This window comes from Sardina pilchardus, chromosome 12 (assembly GCF_963854185.1).
Source record: "Sardina pilchardus chromosome 12, fSarPil1.1, whole genome shotgun sequence".
NCBI lineage: Eukaryota > Metazoa > Chordata > Actinopteri > Clupeiformes > Clupeidae > Sardina > Sardina pilchardus.
In genome coordinates this window covers 14,344,018-14,355,132 of record NC_085005.1, presented here as the reverse complement: position 1 = coordinate 14,355,132, position 11,115 = coordinate 14,344,018, and the positions used below count along the sequence as shown (strand labels likewise).

Here is an 11,115-nt window from a genome sequence, read left to right as displayed (position 1 = left end):
CATCACACTGACGTTGCACTGAAATTACTTTTCTCATGTTAGTCACTAACATTTCAAAACGAACATTTTCAGCACTTGTTTTTTTTTCTTGGTAGTTTGTATATACATTTTCTCTGTTGTAAAAAAATGTGGAAATTTAAGTTTGTGAAAGTTCTTCTGAAATATTAGAATAAATCATATTGAAACATCAAGGCCTGCTTTCTCAACCTAACACAATTGGAGTTAAAGGGAGAGGAGACCTGGAAGTATGTCTATTCTTTAACCTCTTTTACTTCTTTCTTGCAATAAAGTGGCAGGAGTTGGTCTAAGAAGGAAAAGACGGAACATTGCCCCTTGAAACAGACATGTCGCGAGATTTGTATTTGCTGTAGAGTGCATATTGAACAATTGCTATAATGCCCCTGGACCTTGGAGAAGTTCCAGGGCTTCATTGGGTACGGGGGTTTCAAGTGTTCTTTGATGAATCAAGGGCTTTGCCAAAATTGCATTTTTCTTCATTTTTGATGGGAAATGTTATAATGGAGGCCATCATTCAACAAATTGGCAAAGTGAAGACCAATTCAGTATTTTTGTTAGTAATGTGCGCACAAACAGAGGTAAGTCCAAGGTTACCAGTAGTGCAATGACTATTCCCTCCTCGACCTTACCTCATGTCTGACAAGTCTGCTAAAGATTACCGGTTAAAATCAGAGGGAAATCCATAGACTACAGTCACTTAAGGCAATTTTATTCACTGCTGATTGCATATGAGCTTTAGCCTTAAATCCTAAGGCACTCACTCTGTGTGTGTGAGAAAGAAAAAGAAAAGAAAGAAAGAATGAACAAGAGAGAGAGAGAAAGAGAGAGAGAGAGAGAGAGGGGTTAAGGTATTTCAATCCACTAGGGCCAGTCAAATGAATAGTATTATTTATACTTTAGTATTAATTACAATTGTTGGACAAGGTCAATTCTGGGATTGGGCTTACAAAATGTCTGGCAAACTAAAACATCTGTATTGAGCTGAGGGAAAGAGGGATGGAGGAGAGGTGGAGAAGAATGGATGAGTTTGTTTGGAAGTTTTAGTCTGACACTAGTAGAAGTGTCAGTGTGCACTTTGTCTGGTTTGCTGGCGGGACAGTTTAATAATGCACTCTCAATAGAATACAATCCATTATAGTCATAAAGAACTGTTTTGTTTTCTTGCAAAGATATCCATAGGGTACACAAGCTTTACGCGTGAAAACTCAGTTATTTTTTTGCATTTGCTGGAGGTATGAGTGTGTGTTTGTGTGTGTGTGTGTGTGTGTGTGTAAAAAAGGATAATAAATAAAGAAGTCAGAGGAGAACAGACTACACTACCACAGATATACGTGTCACGTGTTTGACCTGTTTTATTGTAAAATCTTTCAAAATAAACAAAATTGCAAGAGCTGTATACAAATCTCCACACATGCACCATACAAATGTGAATCCTCCCATCAGGTGTGTGTGTGTGTGTGTGTGTGTGTGTGTGTGTATGTGTGTGTGTGTGTATGTGTGTGTGTGTGTGTGTGTGTGCCTCTGTGTGTGAGTGTGTGCACTTCTATTACAAAATCATACACAGGCTTCAAAACACTAGTGCCTTTTTAAACACGCTCATACGCTCATGCAGACATATATACACACACACACACACACACACACGCACGCACACACATACACACACACACACACACACACAAATACGATCACACACAAACACACACACACACACACACACACACACACACACACACACACACAAAACACATACACACTTCAGTGAAGGGACCGTCCACAAAGTGTGTCAAATTTTAAGTTTTGTGAGTAAAGTACTACAAAGTGTGCTGTTGACTGGGAGGGGTTGGCTGGCTGGACAGTGAGACAGTGCATGTGCGTTTGTGTCTTTGTTTCATTCAGTCATGGTGATTGCATACAATAGTCTGTTTATTTTTCTCTCTCTCTCTTCCTGTTGTTTTCTCATTTTTCTTTTAGCTTTTGTTTTCTCAGTTTTTATTTTTTTGGTTCACATGGTCTCTTTTCCCCAGGAAGTTCATAATTCTCACAGAGCATAATTCTCACAGTAAATACAAGACGGACAACATAAAAAATATTAGTGGTGTTTACAGACAAAAAAAAAGGAAAAAAGAAAGAAGAATTAAATTAAATGAACCACTATATGAACACAGATGTGTGTGTTTCAGTTCAAACTAATTAAAGAGTCGGACAAGACGACACTTGTATTACACAGGAGATGACCAAAGAGGATCAAACTCGACAACCAATGAGTGTAATTGTGTTTCTCATTTTCGGTTCAGATATCTCGCTGAGTAGGTGACCTTCATTGACCGTCTTCATAGAACAGTGAGTGGCATTGGTTATAACTGGGAAAGGGTATGTTCAAGCGTGAAGGATGTTTTTTGATCTCTAGTTTTGGTAGATACAGTAAAAACATGTATGAGCTTCACATAGACTTCCCCTTGAGCTTGTAGAAGCACCAACATCTCTTCTACCAATGAGAAATAGTCAGTCTCAAGCATATTCTTTTCAATCTTACGGTAATATTAGCTCCGGCAAAGCTCCAAGAGCATGCAAACTCTCACAGTTGTCCATTAAGGGGACTGTGCTTTATTTTGGTGTATTTCATTTAAAATCTCTGTCGGACTGGATACATTTTCAGGGAGCTTTTTTTTATTATTATTATAATTATTTATCTGGGGTGAGTTCAGGTAAAATCTTTTTTTTGTCCAGAACTTTGGGCATGTTCAAGAGTACCTGATGCAAGTCTATGCGATTGACTGATCTCTTTTCAGTGTGGGGTGTGTTCAGGCTTGTCTGACATTCTATTATTTTCCTAGTAATATTTTCTGGATTGTCAGAGTTTCTTATGGGTAGTTTGGGAAATGGGCATGTTTACCTGATCTGCTGTTATAAGGGAAGGCGTTATGGCTAGTCTTATATGTCGGGTCTGGACTTGTGGGGAAAGTTCAAGCATTTCTGATCTTGGAGGGTGTGTAGGTCTTGTCTACGGACTCGTCCTGCAGGAACATGTGCAGGCAGCGCTCGTTCTGGGCTAAAGGATGACCCGCCACTCTAGAAGAGAAGACAAGAACAAAATAAAATGGTCATTAAAGAGCAATGTTCTGATTGACAATGGACCAGGACAAGATCAATTCAATTCAATTCAACATGGAGCCATTAGAGAGAGAGAGAGAGAGACTGAACTCCCAAGATAGCACTAAGGCAACAGATTCAGTTTTGACAGAAATAGAACCTTGAGCAGAACCTCGACTCAACAAAAGAGGTCCATCTGCTTAGGCCTTGCTGGGTAGAGAGATAGAGGAAGATACAGACTGGGGGGGGGGGGGGGGGGGGAGAGATCGGAGTGGACAAGGAATCAGACATAACGGCATAAATCCAGAGGGAGTGATGTCAATTATTCTTGATACCCACCTGAGCCAATGTACTAACGTGATTTCCTCTTGATAAGTATCAAGTCATTAGATTACAGTTTTAACAGAAATCTTCCTTCACACTGCCGCTAACATGAACAGCTATTCATCTATTGTGCATTGAGGCCTGTGCTATTTCTTGTCTCTGTGACCAATGTTAAAAAAATATTAAAATCATCAATCACCTCCTTTCATCCTACTTAAACACACACACACAGAAAGTGAACAGAGAAACTATTACAGTTTATTCCTCCTTCTTTAGACAATCACTTATGAGCCAAACTTAAAATAAACTTCTTTTTACTCATTAACACACAAAATACGCACACACACACCCCAATCCAGAGACCTCAGAGCTATTAACACAGAACAATGAAATTTAATTCAGAATCCTTTTTTCTCTGCTGCCCAAAAATCTTAATTACTGACAAATTCCTTCTTCGCCGCAAAACAGCTTGCGCACCCCGACGCCTCCTATTCAGAATTCAAACAGGTAGCCATCGCGCATTTGCACATGAAACGGAGATAATAGCAAAGTCTGCAATCAACGCTAAATAATTACTATCGTACGGTAACTTTTATTGTTCCGCCGATGTGTCGGAACTGCACTCCGGATCAAAAAATAAGCAAGGGGACGTGCCCGGCAGTCGGAACAAGGAGCGACAGAGACAGAGACACTGCGAGAGAATGACAGATACACGCCCGTAATTTTGCCGCAATTATCATAAATTACACGTCGAAAAATAAAACAAACGCAGAAGTGAAGGCAGCTGCCGCTCCAATACTGAGACAGAGAGAGAGAGAAAGAAAGAGAGAGAAAGAAAGAAAGAAAGAGAGAGAGAGCGAGAGTGAGAGAAAGAGAGAACTTCTAAAGGTAATTACAGACAGAGGGTGATCAAACACACACAGGACACCACTGTGTTCCTTGTTGACTGGGCTCACAGTTCAACTTGAGGAATCACCACTTGTGTTGGAGAACGATCTACATGTCGATACCTCTTTATTTTCACAAGTGATTCAGTAGAGCCTCGAAGATTACACCTGACAAGTGTTCAAGGAGAGAGCATTCCTGAGCTCAGTGCCACTTATCCATTTTAGAAAAAGATAACAAAAAATGAGTTTAAGGGGAACAAGTTGACAGGGGAAAGAAAGCGAGAAAACACAGCAAACAGTATGGAGAGGGAGGGAGAAATTAAATTTGTAGGCTTTTTCACAAAATGACGACTTTCTGGACATCCAACCATGATCGAATGAGATGACCATAAGCAGTTCTTATGCCGTTTGCGATTGGTCGTTAGCATTTGTAGATTTAACGGACACAAAAGTAACCTGAGTCACACAAGTGTGACGGCTGAGGCAGAGTACTGATATGCGTAGCTATGATACAGCTGTGCATGAGTTCTCCACCCTTGTGCAAATCAATTGAAACAAACTGGCGGCCATCTGAAAACAGAGGAAGAACTTCTCTCTTATCCTCTCTCTTTTAAATCCATTTAAATCCCATCTTGTGAGGGTCACTGCCATTCCCCCAGAGAAAAAATAAATAGCTTCTGAAATAAATAAATAATGTCTTGTTTGCCTCTAACCACAATGTCCTTTGAATATTGGAGGACCGGACCTTGCCACTTTATTCAGATTTTGTTCCAATTAGCGGACACTCCACAGCCGATAACATAGAGGATTGTGGGATGTGGCGGGACTCACTTGTTGAGAAACTGCTCCAGGCCATGTCTCCGCTCCTCGATGAAGGAGTCGTCGAAAATCCCGTCATCACCGCGGAACGGCAGCTGGCGAAACAAGGCTTTTCCAGGCAGGGGTGGAACAACCACCTGAAAAGGATGGACACACAGACAGAGAGAGAGAGAGACAGAGAGAGAGAGAGAGAGAGAGACCGAGACCAGACAGAGAAAGAAAGCGAGAAGTCGAGATGATCATGACAGGATAGGTGTGGACGTTTTCAGTGCAACTAATTCAACATTTACATATATATCAACTGTTATCCCCCCCCCCCCCCGTGTCTATAACCGATCCTCGCTGTCCCGGTCAACAATAATTACAAGACAAAACATGTACAGTACATATACTTCAAACTGATATAGACATTTATGTAAGCATACTACTTCCCTGTCCCTGTCCGGAGCCTCTGTCCACTCACCTTGCTCTCGCGCTCCAGTTCTCCTCTTAGCCACTCAAAGTCGCTGTATCTCCTCCGCACCCTCGACTCCTTTAGCCGGAAAATGGGCAGATTGGTCTGCAGGGACACAGAGAGAGAGAGAGAGAGAGAGAGAGAGAGAGAGTGGAAGAGAGATCGGAAGAGAGAGAGAGGACAGATAGAAAACGAGGGGGGAATGAGAGAGGGAACAGAAAGAGCACACAAAAGAGGTGGATGAGAATTGGGGATGAGAAGAGAGAGAAGTAAAGATGTGGTTAGAATGATCTAGTTCACAGTCATAATTCATGTGACAAAAAAGAGCAGGGCTGTTGATGTGCGTTTTTTGGTGCATTTATTTTCAGACCAAAAAGATGAAGCCGTGTGGCCCTCACTGCCAGACCTGTTTCAGCGAAGAGATGGAGTCTGGAAACATTTCATTCATTTATCAATACATGGTTGGAGAACCATGGCTGGAATCAGACAATAGGGCTAAAACACAAACACAAAAGTGTGTGTGTGTGTGTGTGTGTGGTGGAGATGACAACATGGCATACATACACACACACACACACACACACACACACACACACACACACACACACAGAAAACACACACAAGCATACATATCCTGTGCACCAATAGGCACATACAAAAAAACAATCTTAACAGAGCACACACGCACGCACACACACACACACACACACACACACACACACACACACACACACACACACACACACACACACACAGAAACAGAAGCAAACAGGCATGCACAGGCAAATGAACAAAAAGCTGGAAATGGGACAGCATTGAGGAGCCCGACATTCAAGGTAAACTTGAAGAGGCAAAAGCTAAAGAGGCACAGAAAGTGAAGGGCCACAGAGAAAAACAGAGAGAGAGAGAAAAAGAGAGAAGAGCGAGAGAGAGTGAGAGAGAGAAAAGAGAGAAGGAAGAGTGAGCATGAGTGAGAGAGAGAGAGCAGAGAAAGTGAGAGAGAGAGAAAAAGAGAGAAAGAGAGCAAAGAGAGAGAGAATGGAAGGCGGGAGGGTGGAGGGAGGGTGGAGGTGAGGTGGAGCAGGCAGATGTCTGGAGAGTGCATGATCAATACACTGGCATGTATGGCAGACAGAAGAGTGGAGACGAAGGCCTGAGTAAATGGATTGGAGGAATAAAGGCAGGAAGTTAAATAAATGTACAATATGTGCCTCTCTATGTGTGTGTGTGTGTGTGTGTGTGTGTGTGTGTGTGTGTGTGTGTGTGTGTGTGTGTGTGTGTGTGTGCTTTTAATTAATCGGAGCAAAGCAAAAAGGCATTCCTCTTCATTTCTCTCTTTTCCATTTGCCGATTTCTTTCTGTCCTGTCTCATGATGAGTGGGTACAGCAGCCTTGAGTGACCTCCAGCAGCATTCGAGAGGGTCACCACGGAGGTCTAGCAACACTTTTCGCCGTAACTCGATGACAACGGCACACCGGGCATCGGTTCGTTGTCAGCTAGCAGGATATCTTTTGTGAGATATCTTTTAAAGGAAATTTGAGGCATTCACAAGAAGTGTGTTTTAAAAGCCTTAACTGAAGTACAGGCCTATGTAGTGAAGTTGGGAACATCAACCAGTAACTGTGCGTTCACACCAAAAGCTTCAAAAGCTTCAAGAGCGCCGGAAATCATTCATTTCCTATGGAGAGTCGGCGTTACCGGCTTCAAAAGCGTTCCGGGCGTGAGCGTGGCTTCATGAGCTTTAGGGATGCACCGATCCGACTTTTTCAGTCCCGATACCGATACCGATGCCTTGGCTCTGCGTATCGGTCGATATCCGATACCGATCCGATACCATTGTTAATTAATAAACTGTATACTTCACCATGTAGAAAAGACTAAAGGCATCAGGCTTGACTTCATTCTTCATTCTTTCCCTAACTAAACATTACTTTCCTTAAAAAATCTAACAAAATAACACTTAGATATAAAGGTAGCCTAATGTATTATTATTATTATTATTATCATTATTATTATCATTATCATCATTATTGATTATATTACTAGTATTAAAAATAAACAGTTGTACACCAGCAGCAACTTGGAACAGCATTCAAATTCAAGTTCACGGTTATTACTAAATAATAAATCTAACAAAAATCAATTTTGCAGATAAAAATCCATTATTAGTGACATACATTGAAACACCCCTGCCAAAATGGTGTCACCCGCGAAACCCCTCTATTTACTCATAGTGGTACGGTCCCGCAGTTTCCCCACGATAAACTAAAGCCCCTTTCACATTCAGAAACGATACATTAGCGTTTAAGAAATAGCGGGTTCAGGGGATTTCGCAATGTGAAAGGTAGACGTGTTCTGGTCCCGGGGTTGTCTGAAGCCGGTTTCAGAGGCGAGTTATGGGAGGCGTTGCCTAGCAGCACGTCACACGCAATTTGGGAGTGAACAATGACGTTAAGCATGCCTTGGACCTCGGAGATAAACTGATAAACACAACTGTCATGCTAGTTCTACGTGGTTTAGCTTCCAAATGATGGCGGGCCACTTGTTATGTTATTTGAATGCCAAATGAGGTCCTTTTGTCTGTCGAAGTCATATTTCAGTGTGCTGAGTCCTGAACAACTTCTGCTCTGACAGTTAACTCGTTGGCTAGTTAGCTATCATTAGGCAAACTTTCTAAAAAGACGTGCTGCTGGCTGCTGGCAGCAGACGGTTTTGGTAACCTAGCAACAATAAACACTTGACCGAAGTGCTGAGAAAAGGAGGTTCAGGGCACTCTCAGCATAAAAAACGTGATTGTTGGACACACATATCTATGGACACAGCAGCTAAAGTTATCCTAGTCTCTTGTGTGTTTCCTGTATTTTAACCTCCTGCCTGGCCAAATACGTCATCAGTCACACACCCCTAATAGCGGGGTTGACCTCTGTTCCTTTCATATTCAACACGGCTCGGCTCTGATACTACCCCCCGAGACGGGTTGGATTGCCGAGGCGGGTTGACTCCCCACCCCGTGTCGTCAATGTGAAAGGAACAGCCTTAACGTTAAATTCGGCTGATTTAGCGTTAAATTCGGTGAATGTGAAAGGGGCTTAATTAGTTCACACGGAGTTTGAATGGTGGTAAACGGTAGAAGTTGTACGTTTTATCTAATAAATTATACGTTTTTAACAGCCAATTTGAACATTTGCATGTCTTTATACCAAGAACAGTTTATACAGATGAGATGAAAATGACAATGTGTTTAGTTTGAGTAGCCTATTTTGACTGTTACACATTAAACGTGTTGCCTAAATGCAACAAAACGCATGAAGATCGTAATTAATCTATGACAAATGGTGGTTAGTATAGATATTCTTTTGATCCTATGACATAAATTTGGTATAGCCTATTTATCCCATCCATGAATTTAGACACTCAGAGCACACAGTGAGGTGGCACACTCTAACCTGCAGCAGTGAGCTGCTGCTACAACGGCGCTAATGGCTGGTTGCGCGTCATGGCTCAGCCTTTTTTTGAGACTATATTAAATTCGGATCGGCCCATGGATCGGCTCATTTTTTCCGATCCCCGATCCAGCTATTTTGTTCATATCGGGGCCGATATCCGATCCAAATATCGGATCGGTGCATCCCTAATGAGCTTCACGGGCGTCAAAATAAAGTTGAGCCTCAGTTAACTTTATGGTAATTAGCTGTGACACGGTTCGGCGTCAACCAATTAGAATGTAAAACTCGCAGGATTGCTGCTTGTGGTTGGTTCGAATGTTTCACGTCTTGGCTTTGAAGCTTTCAGCGCTGAACTGAGTTGAGCGTCGGGCTATGAGCTTCACCAGCGATTTTTTGCGAATGCACAGTAAGAACGTTAGACCTGCTTCCATTTCCATCAAAAACAGACATTTTCTTAAATTAAATTTCCCCTTGGGGAAAAAGTGTTAGTGTTAATAGACTTATGGCCAATGGAGGTTACCGATACAAGCTGCCTTGCAATTTGTTCCTGCTTTATAAACCTGCAAAAAAACGGAAAAAAGTCTCTCCCTTTGCTCCACTAACCTCATCTTTCTCCTCCTCTTCATTCTATTTTTTTCTTTTCTTTTCTTTTCTTTTCTCTGTGGCTCATCTTTCGTTCTTTTGCCTTCCTGTCCTCTCCCTTTCCCCTCCCTCTGCTTGTCCTGCCTCCATCCAACACAACGTGTTCACGTCTCGCTGCACCCCAAGCCAAGAGCAGAAAACCAACACATGCTCATTAACTCCTTAGCATTTCAGGCTTCAGTAAGTCACAGCTCAAATGTCTCAACACTCCAGTCACACAGTCAGACAAACACAGTGCGCACGCGCACACACATACACACACACACACAGAGACAAACACACAAGTATAAAGCCATACACACACACAGAGAAACAGAACAATCTTAGATTGGGTTACAGGATCTGGGTGTATACTGGACCGCCTCAAAGTCACCTGATAAACTGCCTTTACCCCCAATGACTGACACACTGACACACACATTCACACACTCTCTCTCACACACACACACAGCACTGGCTGAGCTGAAAATGTGAAGGGTCAGTGTGTGTGTGTGTGTGTGTGTAAAAAAGAGTACGAGTTAGGTTATGCGTGTAGCTTCCTTTGGTTTGGTCCTCACAGTCAGTCCACCAGCCAGCCAGATAGCCCACCAAATAGATAGACAAATAGATTGCAACAAGTACAACAAGGGAAGAAGAGAGAGGTAAGTAGAGAGAGAGGGAAGAAGAGAAGAGGGAAGAGGAGAGAAGGAAGAAGAGAAAGAGAGGGGAGAAGAGAAAGAGAGGGAAGAAGAGAAAGAGGGAAGAGGAGAAGGAAGAAGAGAGTGAGGGAAGAAGAGAAAGAGAGAAGAGGAGAGAAGGAAGAAGAGAGAGAGGGAGGTAGAGAGGGAAAAAGAGAAAGAGAGAAGAGGAGAGAGAAAGGGAAGTAGAGAGAGAAGTAAGAAGCAAAAGAGAGAAGAGGAGAGAGAGAAGGGAGAGAGAGGGAAGTAGAGAGAGAGGGAAGTAGAGAGAGATGGAAAAGCGTGAAAGAGAGGTAAATAGAGAGGACGCTAATGTACGCTAAAGGGGGCAAAATGCCCCTCCATGCAGAAAGACAAATAAAACCAAGAAGAGACAGATCTGTACAAAGAATGAAAAGACAGAGATAATGACCATGATGCTGTGTGTGTGTGTGTGTGTGTGTGTGTGTGTGTGTGTGTGTGTGTGTGTGTGTGTGTGTGTAGAGGGGCCGGAGAGGGGGGGGGGGGGGTTGAGTTGTGAAGAACGGGGGAGAAAAAAAAAAACAGGACAAACATCAGCTCCATTTCATATGTTGCCCCCCCTAAAAACAGGAGGCTGTGGAGGTGCGTTAGCGGCTTTTAAAAGTGCCTCTTTCGGCTCTGTTAAAAGCTTCTACGTGGCTTCTACTGACGGAGGAGCCGGGGAGGGAGAACAGAGGCAGAGGGGGGCGAGGAGAGGAGGAAAGAAGAGAAGAGAGGAGAGGAGAGGAGAAGA

General features: G+C 42.7%; 1 protein-coding gene across 1 annotated transcript in view; it reads right to left on the bottom strand.

The window, feature by feature from the left end:
- Positions 1 to 1,346: 1,346 nt before the first annotated feature.
- snx3 (sorting nexin 3) overlaps positions 1,347 to 11,115 on the bottom strand; it is a 16,866-nt gene continuing 7,097 nt past the window's right edge. The window contains exons 2-4 of the mRNA XM_062550864.1: positions 5,605 to 5,700; positions 5,154 to 5,278; positions 1,347 to 3,090 (exon numbers count right to left, since the gene is read on the bottom strand). Of these exons, the coding sequence (XP_062406848.1) occupies positions 2,985 to 3,090; positions 5,154 to 5,278; positions 5,605 to 5,700 (327 nt within the window). The 3' untranslated portion in view covers positions 1,347 to 2,984. The remainder of the gene's footprint in view (positions 3,091 to 5,153; positions 5,279 to 5,604; positions 5,701 to 11,115) is intronic.